Source organism: Alosa pseudoharengus, unplaced genomic scaffold (assembly GCF_046254945.1).
Source record: "Alosa pseudoharengus isolate Yale_2024_CS ecotype anadromous, Long Island Sound unplaced genomic scaffold, YU_APseudo_1.1 YU_APseudo_1.1_scf_18, whole genome shotgun sequence".
Lineage (NCBI taxonomy): Eukaryota > Metazoa > Chordata > Actinopteri > Clupeiformes > Clupeidae > Alosa > Alosa pseudoharengus.
This window is the reverse complement of record NW_027468650.1, coordinates 34,761,345-34,781,074: the sequence shown is the minus strand read 5'-3', so window position 1 is coordinate 34,781,074 and position 19,730 is coordinate 34,761,345. Positions and strand designations below refer to the sequence as shown.

The window sequence follows — 19,730 nt, the reverse complement described above, 5'->3', positions numbered from 1 at the left end:
TGTGTGTGTGTGTGTGTTTGTGCGTGTGTGTGTGTGTGTGTGTGGGGGGGGGGTGTTGTACCAGGAGGTAGGAGGGGGTTGTAGGGGCGCAGCCAGTGCCGTCCAAACCAGTTTCTCACCTGCCATGGCAAATCTGGGATTATGCCAAACTCCCAGGTAGCCTGGGTCCAGTGCACCCAGCTGGGGCCGGCACGCTCTCCTAATGCAAATGGCGTGTTAATACGCAGTCCCCAAGCACATTATGTGTGCCGCGCCATGAAAGCTGCCACTACCAGCGACACCTGTGGGAACGGAATTCCAGCAAGAGTGGGGATGGGGTGGGTGGAAAAAAAACACATGAAAAAAAGACCACACAGATCCCTTTGAGCTTGTGCTAATGTTATTTCACACAGGCACTTTGGGGGACGCCTCGACGGGAACAGGGGTCATTTCCACACCATTGGACACTTCCAGGGAGTGTGTGTATTAGCCAATTACGCCAGCCTGATGAGTCTGGGGTGGCAACTCAAGCTGAACGATACAAGTGAATGGGGACATGGTCCCTTTGGGGACGAGCTAGGACGTGTTTGTGAGATGGTGGCATAGAAGAATGTCCTCAGTGGCTGTGGCCATGCTGTGTGTGTGTGTGTCTTTGTGCGTGTCATAAATGCAATGTCCACCTCCCTGAAGCACAGCACATCTACGGTGAGCTGTGAAGTCCACAAGAGGCGAGGCTGTTTTTTAATTTGTGCCTCAGATTTGAGTGGGGACTCGGGGGGCAGAAGTGTAAAGCCCCTGTCATTTCTCCTACACTCATCTGCCCTAATGAAGCATGGGGAGGGAGGTGAGGGGTGTGGGGAGGGGGGAAAGAGGGGAGTCCTCTCTGGGGCCTTCCCCGACTGGCGCTAATTTCACCTGACACCGCCGAGAACCCGCTCTGTCTATCACACTTCATCAGACTCAATCAGACTGGCCGTGAGATGTGCCCTGCCATCTGCCATCACCAACACACCGCTACCACCCAAGCGTCTACCACAACCACGGACAACACCCCCCGACCGCCACCACCCTCAGCTCCCACCTGACACACTCCCCAAATGAAGGCACCTCATCTGAGAGGGGAGATCCATGAACAACCCCCCCTCAAAACTCCACAGAGCCTTCTTCAGGTGTCTCCCCTGGTGGATCAGATTATGTCACCATTATGATGCCTAACATGCATAAATAGCTTATCTGCTCTGTGTACAACAACGGGTCTTTTAATTGTTACAGCAAAGCACTGGCCACAGCACTTATAGGATTTTGGAGTTTTATATAGAACCCACTTACTGTACAGTATGTCATTTGGAGAGTTTTGCAACATACACAGTCAAAAGTTTCGGGCGCAGCAGTTTTCAGATTACTTGTTGTGCTTCCATAATATTGCAAAAGAGTTCTCCAATGTTTTCTCAGTTAGTCTTTTAAAATGATATCAGATTAATAAACAGAATGTGCCTTTGGAACATTGGATGAATGGTTGCTGGCAATGTATATATTGCATTAAAGATCAGCCATTTCTTTCTACAACAGTCGAGAACTCCTTTGCAATTATATAAGCACATAATGTAATCTGAAAACTGTCTGGAAATTTCTAAGTGGGCCCAAACTTTTGACCGGTAGTGTATGTACAAAGAAACAAATACAAACAAAGTAATGGTCTTTGATAGTTTCAGGCACCTGAATCATCGGTTATTCCCTGATGACTATCGATGTCTACCCAAAAAAGGGCTCATCTTGGACGATAAGAGCACAATTTTAGAGGTCAAGCACTATACAACAGATGGTATCAGGCTGCAGTGATGAATCGAACAGTGAAGCCAAATATGAGGTTGCCAGTTATGATAAAAACTGCTGTTCTGCATACGGACACTATTTTACTTGGCTGAAGTTTGACGCAAGCTGATGATGCCTATTGGCTGGGAGGTTTAGTCATCTGTGACTATATGACGTGCCTCTCCACTAGCTGGCATCACTCATGTTTTTTTTTTAATTTATTATATTTTTTTATTCAGATGTAAAAACCTGTTTTGCCCCATATGTGCACACATTTCTCTACTGACACTATTTTTTGGTTTTGCTTTCAATACTCTCCTCTTGTTGTCCAAGATACAACAGTCTTTGACTGTCACTATGAAGAAAACCCTAGACATGCTTTGTCTAGTTAGTGTTGTGTTTGCTCAGTTAAAAAAAAAAAACAAAAAAAAAAAACGGTTTTGTTTTGACTCTAGTTCAGCTAATGTTGCTCATTGAGATCCAATTTGCTTGGAGCCAAAGCACACCATCACTTGGTTTATTCATCCGGCACTAGGGCTTAGCCAAAGAGTCATGCTTGAACATATTCAAATGTGTAAAGCTATTAAATGTTCATTTGCACAACAGATGAGAGCCCACGTGCTGCTTAATCAAAGACTGCTATGCTTCGATGTCTTTCAATAAGAACATTCCAGTGGTGTTGACCAGGTTCTGCTTGGGGTAAACACACAAGGCATATTCAATGGAAGAATATTTTTTAACTTTTTTTTTTTTCAAAAGCACAAGCACAATTGTCCCCAGAGGACACATTAAGGTTGAGATTTTAACTTCAGTGAAATGAATCAAATTAATAATATGCCATCGGCTTTGGCAGACTGCCTTGACAGAAAACCGCCATGTCAATCATCATAGATTGAGCAGTTCCTGCATAATTTTCCTGCCAGTGAAACAAAAAACAATCAGGTATAACTTAAACTATCATGTTTATTTACAACTCATTGTAGCTCAAATATATTGTGTATTTCCCCTGCCAGTGACTTGAGGGTGCATCACAGAGTATCAAACAGAATTATGAAATTAAAATATTCATAAGTGCAAATATCCATGTATTTTACCAGGACAGACTTGCTGTTGCAAAGCACTGCATGGCCAGGAGAGGCCGTTTGATAAGAACTATTGGTGAGGATAAGGGCTGAATTAGAGAGTAATCATCCAGGCAGATGGGCTGAGCATTAGAAGGGGGCCTCGTTTGCGCAATGACCGTCTCCTGAGCTCGCCATACGGCTGTGGGGCCGCATGTGTCCGCGGCGCTGGGGACGGCGAAGCCATGGGATGCTGGGTAAATGAAGCGCGTCTGGACTGTCTGCCATCTCACCCAGCCGCTAGACATGGACGTGCTGCACAGCACTTGTGATAGGCTTTCATTGTAGCACATCTGAGATATGTTAGACACAGTAGAAGCACCTCTTTGAATCTTTGAGGAGCTCTTTACACTCTACAGCAGGGGTATTCAATTAATCTTCAGCGAGGTCCAGTTACGGAACATTTCCTCAAGCAAAGGTCCGGAGCATCATAATGTTTACTGTGCGTGTTTAGGTTATGTATATGTATGTATGTATAATATTAGGATGGATGGATGGAGCCTAGTTGTAGATAGATAGATAGATAGATAGATAGATAGATAGATACTTTATTGATCCCCAAGGGGAAATTCAAGAAATAGAAGATTGTAGGCCTAGGCCTAATGTTTAATGTGAAAAACTAGGCCTAGCCTTGGCTATTTTTAAGATCTTAACGTGAACTTAAAATAAAATTTGAGCTGAGACAAGGATGGATATTCCACAGCTGGTTCCTTGAACCCATTAATCAGCCAGTTTAATTTAATTGTTTTAGTTTTTTTATGTTGACCCGAAATCCTGGAAACCCAGGAATATCACGTTGTTGGGCAGTGAATGCATGTAGGCTTAACTAGAATGTGGTGGATCAATCATATTGCCTTCTTAAATCGTAAAATATTCTGTGGTCTCAGTTCACTGTTGAATGGGCCTATAGCTTACCCTATGCTTGCTCAAAATATATGCTTTGTCTAGTAGAGGTGCTTCAAATTGGCGCTTAAAATCGCCTGTCTCAGAATATATAGCCTAGAAGAGGTCCAGGGCAATTCCGCGCAAAACTGTCACATCCATATTTAGTTGGCGTTACGGACGTGACAGTTTTGCGTGGTATTGCCCCCGTATCGTTATATAAAGCTCTGTTCTCGTTGTCTAGCTTTCTCTTCTTTGAGCAATCGATAATTTGAAAATAACTTACTTATCATTAACTTAGATAGGCTATCTATCTGATTGTTTCTCGTCCCGTCTCCTCTCCCGTTTCAGGCTATCATCTCTTCTCCATAGTAGGCTACTCACTGATTCGACTTTATCAGAATTCACAGATTTCACTGGCTGAGTAGCAGCAAGCGAAATGATGGTTCCTGAAGCTCCTGAAGTAAATGCTGTTATCCTATCCAACGAAACATTTAGCGCAGCTTTGAAATCTTACGTGAAAATCTAAATTAGGCTATTATGGTCTGGGTCCGGATAGGATCACGTCACGGTCCGGACTCGGACCGCGGTCCGCCATTTGGTGATGGCTGCTCTACAGTATATAGAAGCTTAGGAGTAAAAGTCCTCCATAAGTTGTAGAGGCTGTATGCTCTGCTATGGATAAACTACACTATTTTTTTTTAACAGACTGTTAAATAGATAATGTAAAAAAGCCTAAGGTAGTCTCAAGTAGGATAAGGGCATAGACTATGTTCTTTGTGTATTGAAAGTCTTACAAATGTAATTTATTATAGAGTAAAACTTCTACAGTATTTTCTATGTATTGCTGGAATTGTCTTGTATATTGGAAATATGATTCCCATGTATTATTTATTCACACTTAAAATAGATGAAAATAAAATATAAAATGCTGACAAAGTAAATATTATACGACTTTCACTTCAGGGAACCAAGGCTCTATCAAAAGAGCAGCCACTAGCCCATGGGTGCTCTCCCCCGTTGTTCAGCTCCAGCTCTGCCTTACCTCCGGCTCCCTCTCCCCCACCAGCACCACCAGCACCACATCGCCTCCACTGCCCCTGCCCTCAAACCTCCCTTCAGGTTAGCTTCACGGTGCTGCACCTCCGCACCGGGAGCTTGTTGCCATCTTGACTCAGTCATAACTGCAGCCGTTGTCAGAAAGCGTTTTTGACGGAGGGCTCTGTGCAGGGGGGGTTGTTGAGTGAGTGGGTGGGTTGTGGTAGATGCAGAGCAGGTTGGGGGGTTAGGTTGGGGGGATGTTGGTCTCAGCGCCCAGGCTGCAATGGAGACTCATGCGGCATCATCCAGCGGCCATACACACCCACATACATACACACAAATAGACACACACACACACACACGTGTTGCTGAGCTGATGCTGCCTGACACAGTCAAAACACGGGCCATTGTCCACGCTTAGGGGAGCGCCTCAGATGCGCGGCACGTGTGCATCATACCCCACCTGAGCGGACGTGAGCACACCGAGCGTGGCTCTCAAACGTTGTCTGACCGAGCAAACCTGGTCCGTGTCAGTGGTGGTCATGTTACAGTAAGGGCTGGAAGAGGAAAAGACGCATCTCAGGTTCAGGAGAGTCATAGACATATGTCTGTGCTGTTCAACTGCACGGGGAGAAAGACAGAAAGAAAGAAAGAAAGAAAAAAAGAAAGAAAGAAAGAAAAATAAAGCCAGAAATGGACAGCGAAACAATAAAGAGTCTAGCTGCTGCACATCACAGAAATAAGGGTGGCTTACAAAGGTGGGATTAACTGCATTTCAGATTTCTTGAGCCATTTAATGCCTTGAGAGCTCAGTGCAGTGGCATTGGCTCAGACAGGGGAGTAGGTAGCAGTGCACTGGTGTCTTGCTACTACTAGAAGTACAGCAGTATTTTTGTCAAGTTGTGGGCAGGTTCTATAAGCAAAGTTGCGCTCATCTTCTTTGGACGTCTATCCAACCCGTACAAAATGTCCACACAAGTTGTTTTCAAATGTGTATTCTTGTGATAATGTGCCACACTCATGTTTGGCCCTATGATACTACAAGCACACTGAAAAAAAATATTGAAAAAAAAAATATATTGTAGAAGTGTCACAGAGATTTCACCTTTGTTATTATTTTTTCTTTCTATATGAAAGCGGTGATGTGTTTTGCTGGAACACTCGCTGTCATGGGAAAGCAGCCGGAGTCTGAGTCTTTTTGAGGTCATTCGGTGCAGGAAGTGCAGTGGGTGCAGAATGGTGTTGGCACTTACTTCCTCCATCTAAAGCTCCTGGAACTGAAAGCTGGGGTCAGGCGAAGGCTATAAATGAGAAGTGATGGCCCCGTTGTTCCGTGCCATCCTCCTTATTCTGCGCTTCCCTGTTTCCATTTTTTATGCAACCGGGTCGGGATAAAGCCAAGTCCACACTGCGATGGCGACATTATCCGTGTGTACCAGTACGCACAAAAGGGACACAGGAAGCCCGAATAGAAGGATGGAGTCGGCGAGTATCCATTAAGACACAAGCTTCACTTCTTTCACACAATGCACTGTGGTGCTGGCCCATTTAGCCTTATTTCATCGACTCTGCAGAGTGCTTTTATGTGTCTGTGTGTAGGACCTGCTTTAGCACACTGGACAAATTGCTTCTTTTTTTTTTGTCCATCTTCTCCATTGTACGTCGCAACAATTCGGCTTAATCATCAGAGACCTGAAAGCACTGGTTGCCCTCGATTCCCGCTCTCTTTCTTTCGCTCTCTCTCTTTCTTTTGCTATATTGGGGATTTTTCTATTTAGGAGCGCATTGTTTTAATGCAAATTATAACCATAAAACCCAATACCCCATTCTGTTAAATTAATAGAATTACGAAAAAAATGTAATGATAGCAATTAAGTCTTGAAAATGCAAATTTTATAGTCAAGGACGATTAGCTCATTTATAGCGGGATGCTGGAATGATGCCAGCTGAAGGTAATTTAGATCCCAGTTGCTCACGGTTACATCATGATAAATCTGTGTTTTGCAGCACAACTGTGCACCTTCAACGACAGAACTTCAAATGAGGAGCAGGAAGAGGCAGGGGGAGAGATTGCTGACTTCTCTGTTTTGAGCCAAACACAGCAACAAAGTTTTCTGGATGAATGATTGTTTTAGGAAAGTTGTGAATTTCTTCCTCCGAAAATGGATGGCATCTGAACAAGCAAATTCTATTATCATTTACAAGGAATATGTATCGAGAATGGATTTGTATCAAGGTTCTTGTATCTGAAATATACATTATGATAACCAAAAAATGAATATGGCAAAATCACATCCTACCTCATTCACAACTGTCACATTTTGAACTTATAATAATAGATCTCACTCTGTATTAAAAATTTACATCAAAACTAAAAGGTAGGGTTGACATTTAAATGCCTGGACTTCAGAAGGCTAAAATCGTTTGGCCATGTAAAGTACTCACATTAATTATTGTAAAAAAGGCACAAAGGCCTAATGAAATGACTCTAATGGCCCTGCCCAGGCCTTTGCCTCCTAATGGCTTAACATTTTCATTAAGGCCTTTTACTCCAACCACTGTGGTATTACATTGCAAAATGCCCAGACCATCATCTCCAGCGTCATCATTTGTCCTGGGTCATGGTCACCAAGAGAGTGTACTCTTTGTGTTGGTTTCCAACAGTGTTGAAAACACACACACAGTGTGTGTGTTGACTGCCACAGGATGATATAGCAAGACTATTACGGTAGAGTTGTAAACCTCCCCACACTCAACACACTATCATAATGGAATATTGATTATATCAGAAGCCGGGCCTCTGCCACTCCTGGCTGCGAAGCACCAAAGGTCATTTGGCGTGAAAATATAATAGAGGGAGAAGAGGTGTCGGGAAGAGGTATAGAATTTTCCAGGGTTGGTCTTACTGTTGGGGGTTATTTTAGTCCTGGAAAAAAAGAGTAGACTGTGATTCTGATGCTTGACACTGTTTACTTGGCATAATGTAGCTTTTGTGGGTTATTTTAGATGCTGTGTGAAATATATGACCATATATAACAGTTGATGACTCTCTGTATTGCATTTCAAGATGTTATTTTAACTATTTTTTAACTATTAACATTTCACACTGTTCACAGTAATTTCAAGCTCCAAAGAGAGTGAGTGTCTTTGCGATACACTACCCCCCATAGTAAGTATTTACTTCAAACTTCTTAATTGTTATTATTTCTTTGAAGACAGCCCATCTGCCTAATCCACTATGAGTAACAGGCAATTTGGAATATTAAATGTTGATCAGTTGGATAAACGCTACAGGAAAAGCAATGACAAATAACCCACCCACCATGTGAACAGACGCACAAATGACACCACGAGCGGCAGACATTTATGCTTGATTGGAGCAATTTAATGCTTTCTTTAGAGAGGCAGGGAAAAAGAGAAAGAAATGCAAATCCTGGGAGGACAGTTAAGAAAATGACTTTTTAATCATGCAAGAAGCCCCTGCGACTCGTGTCTCCTGACGACTCCTTAAAAGGTTGCGGTCATTAAGGAAATATGTCCTCAACTGCGACTGAGTGACTTTGATGCCTGTCCTACTCACTGTGGACTCCAAAGATAACAAGAGGAAGAAAATGAACAGAAAGAAAAAAAAGAAGAGAAATAAGAAGATGAAAAAGAAAACAAAGGAAAAAAAGAAATTGAAACTGAGGAAAAGTCCCCATCCCTCCTCTCCCAGCTCTCCATAAAAGGTATGCATCATAAGTGACCATGACATGCACAATATTTTAGAGAATTGACTAATCCCCATGGTGACATTATGGGGTTGTGAAAACTTAATGATGAATTCCGTTTTTCCAGGCCTTTGGAAATATATTCATGAAATTTCAATGTCCAATGAAACAAGCCATCTTTTAAACCAGAACACAACAGTGACATTCCATTCATCATGTCTCTTTAAAACAATGCATTACTTTTGCCAAATAAATAGTCATCTATCTTCAACCCCCCCCTCCTCTTCCGCCTCCACACCCACCTACCCTCATACTACCCTAACCACTCTGGTCAGCTAATTGAACAGCAGTTATTGTTCACACCTTTTGTTGGAGAGCAAATGAAACTGCCATTTTAGCATCAGAAATAATCAATTGGATGAGGCTTGTATATACTCTGTACTCTAAGTAATGCAGTATTGATTTGCTACCCTGATGTAGCACGGCTCCCACAGAGAGAATTATTATTGGCCTCTGACGTATTTCATGTAATGTGTTTTTTTCCTTCCTATTGTATTTCTCTCTCTCTCTCTCCGTCCTACCCTGTCACCACACTAGTTTGTACACTACGATTAAACTTCAAAACCTTTGTTGGTGACATTACATTAAACATAACAGTGGCAGTATTTCCCCCTTTTCCTGTAACAACAGTCATATCCAAAATAGCAGTTCAATCTATATAGCAGACACATTGCTTGATTCAACCTCCCCACAACAAAAAGTTACAAGTAATATAACCTGACGTGACAGTATTTGCATTCAATCATGTTATTTGCATACCACCGTTAGACGCATACCACACGTGCAGGGGAAATAACGTGCTGTCGTATTACTAGTCAGTTTATTGTGTGTGAGTGTGTATATGTGTGAAAATGTGAATGTGTATGTCTCATTCTGTATGTGTGTGTGTGTGTGTTTGTGTGTGTGTGCGGAGGTTTTGTTGGATTCGTTGCACCACAACTAATACATTATTTAAATCCATATCAAGGCCTTCTGTCTCTGCTGGTTATAGACGACGATAAAGCCGACTCGGCCCTGAATCAAAGTGACACAGAACAAAGCAATGACGTGTGAGCGGCTGTGCAGCGCGATGGGGCCGCGGCGCTGCTGATGCATGGCGGACGAGAGACGCGCCCAGATCACCTCAGTCCGTATTGATTAGTGTGTAGAATAAAGAGAGGGATACGCCTGGACCATTTGGTCCACATGGTTTACTCAACATGGCCATACCCAGGGCCAGAGGCACTATGGCAGGTAACTGCACACATGGAGACTGTGCAGTGTGTGTGTGTGTGTGAGAGAGAGAGAGAGAGAGAGAGAGAGAGAGAGAGAGAGAGAGAGAGGTTGTGTGTGTATAAGAGAAGGTAGAGTGTGTGCATGTGTAAAAGACCGAAGAAGGAAACTGTGTTTGGTAGGAAAAAGGGGTGTGTGTCTCTCTCCTTCTCTTTTTCTTTCTCTCTCTCTCTCTGTATGTATGTGTGTGTGTTTGTGTATGTGTCTTGTAATTATGTATGTGAGAGATCTAAAATAACTAAATATGCCGATGTGTGCATGTTTTGTAGGTCTGTGCCTATGGGTGTCTACAAGCATAAATAAATGAGTGTGTGTGTGTGTGTGTGTGTGTGTGTGCGTGTGTGTGTGTGTGTGTGTGTGTGTATGTGCGTGTGTGCGTGTGTGTGTGTGTGTGTGTGTGTGTGTGTGTGTGTGTGTTGCAGAGTGTGTACATGCATGTGCTGCAGGCAGCTTTCCTTCTGCGGCGTCCACATGAAAACACCTCTTGCACATAAGGGGTTTGCACATAGAAAAATCAATAGGCTAGTGATAGAAATATGCTCAACCCATTCCCCAGGTGAAACATTGATCTGGGACCTACTGAGACTCTGTCGAAATTCAAAATAATGGTTAGGGGCCACCGACCCCAAAATCTCACCAGGAAAAAAAAACCCACACACACATAAACACACATATACACACACACACACATTCCTTCGATAATTATAGCATTGCATGATCGAAACAAAGCTTTAAATAGGTGGTGCAAAAGCAATGCACAGCCTTTTTTAGACACAGAGGTTGTTGCGAGATGTATGAAGTCTCCGAATCAATGCGAAAGTGGTGTGCGGTGAAGGGGGCATTGTTTAACATTAGCTTGCCTGAAACGCTGAACCTCTTTGTCTTCTTGGAGCCTCATTTCTAGGCTGCTGCTGCCACTGCTGCTGCTAGGTTTGTGTTCTTTCACTTTCAATTTCCAGGCACAGGGGATGAGAGCACCCAAGCAGTCTTGGCAGAGAGGGAGAACCACGTCAGGGCAATATTTTCAGCCTTACATACTGCATATGACATTACCTGATTGTGCTTTTGAATTATTTAAGGTCATGCAGCTCACCCAAGTAGAAAAAAAACAAAACGGCTAGCGATAAATATTCGAGATCATGGCGTCTGTATCAAATATGATAGACAATACAGATGGGTGTATTTAGTTTGTTTCTGGAGAGGAATAGCAGCCATGAAGAATGAGGAAGACAAACCCTGCAAGTCGAGGTTAATCATTCTCACGCTAGGAGAGCAAAGCACAAAGGAGATTATAAAAACCCTTAAACAAGCCCGTTTTTTTTCACCCAACGCAAAACTAGAGGTTACAAAGTCTCTGAGCACCTAGCATATCAGTAAAATGTGCACATTTTGAGTGATGACTTTCCTACAGGAACCAACAGCTGTATGTGGAATTCATGCATATAAATCAATTACCAGGCCCTATGTACTTTAAATGCACCCATTAATTAAGCAATGTCAGATACAATGAACCGTGAAGTTCATTACATTTTTAGCATTCAAACGCAGGATTATTTGAGGAGGAGATGACTTTACCTAATGATTAACACGACACAAAGTCGGGTGGCTGCCAGCCATCAACCAATGAGATACACGCCGGAGCCCCAATACAAACAGCCATAATGGAGAGAGATGGTTGATCTAAGGAGCTGCTATGACCAAAAAAAAAAAAAAAACAGCAGAAGGAATGATCCGCAAAAGCCTGTATGTGTATGTGTGTGTGTGTGTGTGTGGGGGGGTGTATCAGTGTTTATTAAGATATTTTTGAGACTGAGGTCTCACATGTCTTTTGTGTGTGTGTGTGTGTGTGTGTGTGTGTGTGTGTGTGTGTCTGTGTGTGTGTGTGTGTGTCTGTGTGTGTGTGTGCGTGTGTCTACATCTGTGTGTGTGATCATGATTGTGCTGGGGAGCTAAGTCTTGCCCTTGCTATTTTGTGCCATGCTGCAGTTCTGTTAAAGTTGTGCTGAGATGACAGGGAGAGACTAGTGAGAGTGAGACAGAGACAGAGAGAGAGAGAGAGTGAAAGAGAGAGAATGAGAAAGAGAGAGAAAATGGCAATGAAAGAGAGGAGACAGAATGAGTGGTGAAAAAAGAAAAGGGATGAGAGTGTGAACAAGAGTGTGTGAGAGAAAGAGAAAGCACATGAAGAGCAGGAGTGATAGAGAGCAAGAAAGAGAGAGAGTGTGAAAGAAAGAAACAGAGAGAAAGACAAAGAGAGAGAGAGAGAGAGAGAGAGAGAGAGAGAGAGGGAGAAAGAGAGAGGAGGAAAACATGGTCCCAGCTGCCTGCATTAAGCAATGACCTCTGCATAATGAAATATGGCGAGAATATTTCCCAGTCATTACAAGATTCCACGTTGTGACATGATTTGCATATTCATAACCCCCCTCCCTTCCCACCCCTCCTCACAAACCCCTCCACCACACTCTACTCTCACAAATTATTTTCCTGTGAGCAGGACATCTGCCTCTGCCACTCCAGGAAAAATAAATAAATAAACAAATAAACAAGAAAAACGCACGTGATCCATCCAGATGCTTACATGTTGGGTGGGGGTGGGAGTTGACACCCCCCATCCTGTGTATCAAAGTATCACATACACGGACACGGGGGTTCAACTAAGTAGACCCCATCGGGCACCAAGGGCCAGTACGAAAGGGCCACACTACTCAGTTCCTACATTCTCCAGCAGTAAAGGATTAGGGATGGTGGGAACACCCTCGTGTAGAAAGCCTTCATTGTGCCAGATGGGTGTTTTGCGATTATTCCTCCTGTTTGAATGTTCTGCAGTTGAATGAACTAACTTGCTGTTTGACTGACAGCTCCATAATTAAGGGTTATATGCTGAGGTATGTGTCTCCACAAACAAGCCAATGAAGCCTCCAGTTCTTTTTCTCTTTGGGCACTTTTTTTAATGTTGAGGAGGAAGAAAATTGCGGTTTGTTCTTCCCTTTGGTGGAGAACGTCCTCAAAAAAAAACTTTCATCTCTTCATAACTTCAAAAAAGAGACACAGCGAGGGAGAAAAGGATATCTTTAAGAAATTAGTGAACTTGAGAGAATATTTTGTGTTTGTTTTGATTTCTAAGTGCTGCTGCAGTTCAATAAGCAAAGGTGTATCTAATGGTATAAACTAGTTTACATGGTGAATATTAGATGAAATTGAATTTGCCCTCCACCAAGATAGCTGAAGGATGTTCTGATTCATTAATGCTATACAAAAACAACCTCAATAACACAGCATTATTACTGTGTTAAGGTTTAGACTCCTTGCATGAAATTTATACATTGCAAGATTTATTAAATATACCTACAAATCATTGGGCACTGGGAAAATGAATGTCACAGATGAAGTTTGTGGAAAATATCAATTTAAAAACAACAAATGATCATGCATTATAATGCATGCAAGTTCTTCAAAAGGTTTAGTATTTTTTTTGTTTACTTCAGCAAGTAGCCATCACAGGAGGGGCTGGGCAAACACCTTGGCGGTAGAGTGTCTGAATTTGCTTTGCATGGATCACTTTTATTTCATTTAATTTAAATGAACGCAAAAGAAGCCCAGCAACGCAGCCTGCAGTGCCCCCCCCCCCCCCCCCCCCCCCATCCAACACCAACCCCCACCACCATCTCACTGTGCTTGGTAACGATCACTGAAGTTCAGAACACAGGAAGGCTTTATGTGAATACCACAAGCTGAGGGCTACATAAATATAGTATTAGACAAAGTGTTATTTCTTTTTATGTATTTTTCTCACCCGCTCGCCACACACACACACACACACACACACTCTTTTTACCCTCTAACTAGCAACATCCTCAGGTTTTGGACTATGCAGATGCAGGAGCCTACTTCAAAAAGTTGCAGCACCCATATGATAGCTCGGCAAAAAGGGTTTTCTTTTAACTTAAATCAGCAAATGTGCACAGAGGGACCCAGAGGCGTCGTTTTTAGAAATAACTGCTCCCAGGGATCGATTTGAAATTTAAATTGTGTTGGAACGGTGTTTGTCATTAGCAATCAAATATTTGAACCGTTGGAATACCTTTTTTTGTGCTCTGGTCGGAAAAGCATGCAAGGCTAGTTTGTTGATGCAGGGAGGACACAAGAGACGGAAAACTTCACTTTTAAGTCATCTTCACATTAAAGTCCACAGAACAGTCAATGGGAAGGTGAGAAGGACCAAAGGCATTCAAATTCCGTACAAATTTGGCTCGCTAAATTTGAGAATGTGTTTATTAAGCAAAACTATGACTTTACAAAATTATAATTAAGATATTTTTTTTTTAATGAAGATAATATTTGACCACATTAATAACTATTGCAAGGTACATGAAGAGACAATACAGAAGCTTTGGACAAAGACTTGAAAGATGGATCTTCCCATCAGTCAGAATATGCAATTTGTGTGCACTGTGCAGAGTACATGAAGTCCATTAGATATTTCTGCCATAGAATACATAATGATCAAGACCAATGTAATGCAGCTTTAACAAGCTTTCCCCAGTTAGCTTTGTGAAACGTATTGTGCAAACACAATGGCCCAATATGTGCACAGTTGGCCTATGGCTTGTGTGCCACATATATCATTAATAAACCATGAGCCACGATTCTGAGCAAACGCGATTTAGCTACAGACAACCCGTACGAAGAGTTGGACTCAGGAGCCCTGGGTAGAGAAGGTGTGGGTGTGTGTGTGTGTAGATCTGACATGAAGGTAAAGCTTGCGTGTCTGTTCTCTCTGCAGAGCCCCTGCAGCCATGTCTATGATGCTTTATACATTGCACAGAGAGGGGTGGGGGTGATGTGGGTGTGCGAGTGTGTGTGTGTGTGTGTGTGTGTGTGTGTGGGGGGGGGGGTGCGGCTTCAGTGGCCCGACGCACATCAGTAATGACCACTCCGGGTGGCGTCCCAAAAGACACAGCGGCTCCTCAGAACTTTTTCCCGAGCCGTAATGGCCGCCCCATAAAGGGGAATCATCATCAATGAAAATGACAGGTTATTAAGATCCAATATTAAGCAATGGGGTTTAATATGATAGGTTATCTATAAAACCTTTACAGCCACGGCCCCAGTGTGAACACATTCCGGTGCCGAGCCCAGTGTCACAGACACATGTTAATAAGCCCACAACCTTTAATTAAGCAATATGTATAAGCAGGTCCCCATTAACAAGTGATTTGTGGGCCAGTTCATTACGTCAAGCACCAGCTAGAAGACACATATTCAATACAAATCAAGGCCGCTTGAATATTATCCCCCTTTAATGTGGACCTGATATTGATATTTTATCACTGGGGTCTGATTAGTGACTTTTAAAATTTTCATTTTTCACAGGGTTGGGGCAGCAGGGAAGACCTAATGGTCTTCATTCATTTTGCCACAGAATCATTACTTTACATTGTTTATTGGGCCATGAATGGCAGGCTAGGCTGTATTTATGGAGCCTGGGTAGCGTGGAAGTACTGTACTATATGTGTGTCCAATCATGTCTGACATTTCTGTACGTGTGAATCCAGACTCACTATTTAGCATGTCATCAGCGGGTCAATGAGATGCAGTATGCAAAGTGTGCAGTCTTTAAGTATGCAAGAGTGCAAGGTGCTGTTCACTGCTGGTATAATATCAGAATATGAGAAAGGAAGGCAGCCTAAGTACCTTTAATAAAGTATGCATTCAGCATTATAGGTTTACAGTGGTGTAACAACTGAGATATACAGTAAAGGCTTTTACAGTTTGTACTCAGACATATCATACAACAATGAGTTCAGTCAGCAGCAAAAAACATGTTTGAAAACAGGTGATACACTTCCAGGATATCATTTTACATTTCTCATTATGTAGTGCTGTTTGTACAACTTTACTGTGTTGAAAATGTTGATGACTTCAGAAATGCAGCGAGGCCCTTGCTGAGGAATACCCTACTAAACTGAGACCGGATTGAACAATTAGTGAGTGTTAAATACACAACACCTACAGTAAGTTCACCTGGGTATCAGGAGGCCCTGGCAGCAGCAAGGTACTGTACACAGAGAGCCCAATAGAGCATCAGTGAGGGAGGTCTTGCAGTGTGGAGTCGCACATGCTTCCGCCCACAGGCTCAACTCGGTGAGAACCTAGAGGAGGGAATGAACGAAGACTGTTCAGTCAAGTTTTAATACATTTATTATTTTATTTTTCATTTATCCTTTATTTAACCAATGTAGTCACAATGAGACAACAGCCTCTTTCCATGTGAGCCCTGGCATCATACATACACCATTTAGTTTAGTGTTGAAGTGTGATTTGATTTAAAGAGGGTTCTGTATACTGATGCTACACTTATCAGAGTGTGTAATCCAAGTAACAATCCATTCAAACTTCGGATTAACATCAGATTAGTGCAAAGGGGTGTTAATACATTACAGTAATCCAACAATGTTCTTAAAATACAACCGGTAGAGTTCAACTCACGGAAAAAGGGCTTCTTCCTCTTCCTCTCTCTGAGCTGTTGTGAGGAGCTGGCTCCATGTTCCTCCTCTTCCTCCTTGTCCATCCTATGTCCTGGCTGAGACGCCTCATCGTCCATATGTGGAACACCATCAATGTCACCTATCACCTATGCATACAATATACAAGTTTGTAACTGACAATGTTGTGGACTTGATGTTTTCTTATGTGCTCATTCAGGTTATTAAACATATTAAATGAATGTGATACAGCAGTGTATATATTTTATGTTGTAAAAACATAAAACTAGACATGTCACATTGTCCAGATGCCTTAAAAAATGATGTATCCGCCCCAAAGTTGTGTCTTGTGTTGTGAGCTATTTATTCCTTAGAGTTTTTCCAAATAGCCATAAATCTCAAAGAACGTTACATAAAAACCCTAGGACATCTTCTCCTAGGCACAAAAAAAGCAGAGAGAGAGAGAGGAGTGTGTGGGTGAAGAAAAACAGATGCAGTTTCTCAATTCCAATTGCTTTCTGTAAAGGTTAACTCCACTCATTCTCCAAATGCTTAACTGGGTTGTTGTTGGAGGTGAAATGCTGCTTTTGCTAGCCTATCTAAGCACACAAACTAATGGAAAGCGGGGACATAGATGTAGGGTAGCAAAAGCTCTGGTGAGTTATTAGTCCAGGAAAGCGCACATCTGTTTAAATGTCTTCTTCAGGTGCATCCAATCCACTAGGCTAAGACTACTCATAAGATGAGTACTTTTTAATAATATTATTAAATATACTAGTACTACCACTACTACTACTACTACACATATGACAAACTGCACTAGCAACATCTGTTCATAATACTCCTAAAACCATGTATGTTACATTTTGCTAACAATACCAAACAGCACTGAGAAAAACACGGTGGCACACCACTCTTAAATGCCTGCTGATGGCAGACAAAGGTTGCTGTGGGTGTGTGCATAAAGATTAAAAAGCGACACACATAAAAGCAAAGCCAGCCCACCATCACCTGAGCCGTGGTAAACCAAATGATGAGAGCAGAAACAGAGACGCTTGTATTTACTGCGCACAGGATGGTCATCAGCATTTCTTCAAAGCATAAATAATTTTCACAGAGGTAATATTCAAGCTGTTGGAGCCTTAGTTGTGCATTTTTAATGGAACTTTTACAGAAGTCGAGCCAGCATCGCATATGCTGCACGTCACATATGGGGTGTGGGGAGGGATGGGTGTGGGGGGGACGAGATGATGCAGCACAGTTGGCTAGACCCACGTTTTTTAGGGCCGTAGACGTTTCCCCAGTAGCCCCAGAGAAAAAGACACAGACACATATAAAGTCAATGCCTTTTTACAATGGAGGCTAATGAACACGGCTGCGTTTATGTCCTCTGCCATCTTGTTTCCGCAGATGAAGCTGTTCGCTGGCCGCCTCTGAAGTTAGCGATGTTGCATTATCCGGAGATTGTTATCCATTGTGATTTGGAACCTGGTAAAACATCTGTTTAAATTAAGTGCCAGCATTTCCAAGGAGTTCTTCAGTCTTTTGTGACTTCTTCTTTTGCACTTCTGTCAGCAGTATAAGGGGATTGCTTTTGATTACACCATTCCTGTCATTTATGCCTTTTTGTTTCTGAGATGACATTTTCTCTCTTGATGGGGGTTTTAGGCTGTCTTGTGAGTCCCATTTGTCTAGTCATGTATATTCAGAATTCCACATTATTTGCACTTGACTGTAGTATGGCAAAGTACTATCATAGACCAGCAAAAGTATTGGTTTGTGTTTTACCTAAAACCTGACTAGCCTTTGGGGGACATGATCCAATAGTCAATACATGCCCACGAGATAAAGGAGCAAACATTTAAGTAGATACATTAATCCTTGAGACATCCCTGAGACTTAGCTAAAAGGCATTCAAATATTTACAGAAAAGTTAAACATCAAACTAATATCAACCATAATCTGTTTTTTGTTTTATCTTAGATTCTGTTTTGGGTAAGGGGCAGTACTGCCTCAGTAGAAGTCCTCTCCTACGAGCCCTCACCTTGAATCTGTGACCCCCATACACAGAACCCCCTACCTAGACCCCTACAGAACCCCCATAGGTCTATATGCTTCTGCAATTCTGCAAGCATTATATAAAACCCTAATAAAATCACCTCAAGTGTGTTGGGAATGCCCTTTGGATATTCCTGGATGTATTGCTCTACCTGAAACTAGTATGTAAAAAGACATGGAAAGGAATTAGTTTAGATATGTAAGGAGGTCTTGCTCTGTATCACCACCATATAAATGATGCTGGCATGCTGTCGGTGTTTGTGTGAGTTTGTACAGTATGTGTGTGTGGTTGAGTGACTGAGACGGTGACGGCATTACTGTCACCAAGGCTCGTGGGTCCGCCGACACAGCTGCCATCAGCGTCTTTCACGTGCCAGTCTGCGTTGCTGCACTCTCCCGTCACATGAGCGTGACACCGTGTGATATTGGGCGCTGCTGAGCGCCGCAGAAACGACACGCTTTACAACCAAGGCACTGACGCCACGCAAGCCACATGGATGCCATGGCAGCCCCAATGCTTCACGTTTTCACATCTCACACAGACGTGAGATTCCTCTCGATGAAACACAGGGACACACAATGAATAAATCAGAATGACAAAAGACATAGTGGGTTGATGAATCGAACACAACAACACTTCCGGGTGTGTGTGTGTGTATTTTCACGTGTGCGTGTGTGTGTGTATACACTCTAGGCCTGTTTCTTAGCCCATTAACAACCAACCACCTTGTTTTTAAAGTATGTGGCATACTTGCGGGTAGAATTCATGGGCCGCCCATCTTGTGACTGATAAATATGCTGTGTGCTCAGGCTGCGGCTCATCTGTCAAACAAGCTTGAGTTGCCATTAGGTAACGCCTCTGCCTAGGAGCAAGCCGCTGACGTGCGCTCTGCACAAATCTGTCATTTTTTTCCTCCTTTTGTTTTTGACGTGGAAGTTTAAAATATTAATTTTGTTGGGACAATCCAGGTTTTTCTCGGGGGGGATGGGAGTTAATTCATGTGCTAGCAGTTGTTAGCGAGTGAAATCAGTGGTACATTTAATTAGACGGCAATCTGGGCAGCAGTCTGCTCACTGCAGCCTGACTGCATGCGGTAATGTGTGAAGTGCAGTGGGCAATGGGGTGGGGTGGGGTGGGGGGGGAGGGTGGTGCAATGAGCATTAGCGAATGCATCCCCGTTAAGATTTCCTAGATGAAGCAAAAAAAATGAGAGCGGGAATTAGCGCAGAGAATGTGTGTGAGGATCACCACTGGGATGAACTGTGGTTTTCCTTGCTGTCTGTGGTGGAGGTGCCTCAGGGAATGG

At 42.8% G+C, this 19,730-nt stretch overlaps 1 protein-coding gene across 1 annotated transcript in view; it reads right to left on the bottom strand.

The window, feature by feature from the left end:
* Positions 1 to 15,091: 15,091 nt before the first annotated feature.
* The window catches only part of ofcc1 (orofacial cleft 1 candidate 1), a 91,369-nt gene continuing 86,730 nt past the window's right edge, over positions 15,092 to 19,730 (bottom strand). Inside the window, exons 21-22 of the mRNA XM_076291180.1 lie at positions 16,370 to 16,514; positions 15,092 to 16,032 (exon numbers count right to left, since the gene is read on the bottom strand). Of these exons, the coding sequence (XP_076147295.1) occupies positions 15,965 to 16,032; positions 16,370 to 16,514 (213 nt within the window). The 3' untranslated portion in view covers positions 15,092 to 15,964. The remainder of the gene's footprint in view (positions 16,033 to 16,369; positions 16,515 to 19,730) is intronic.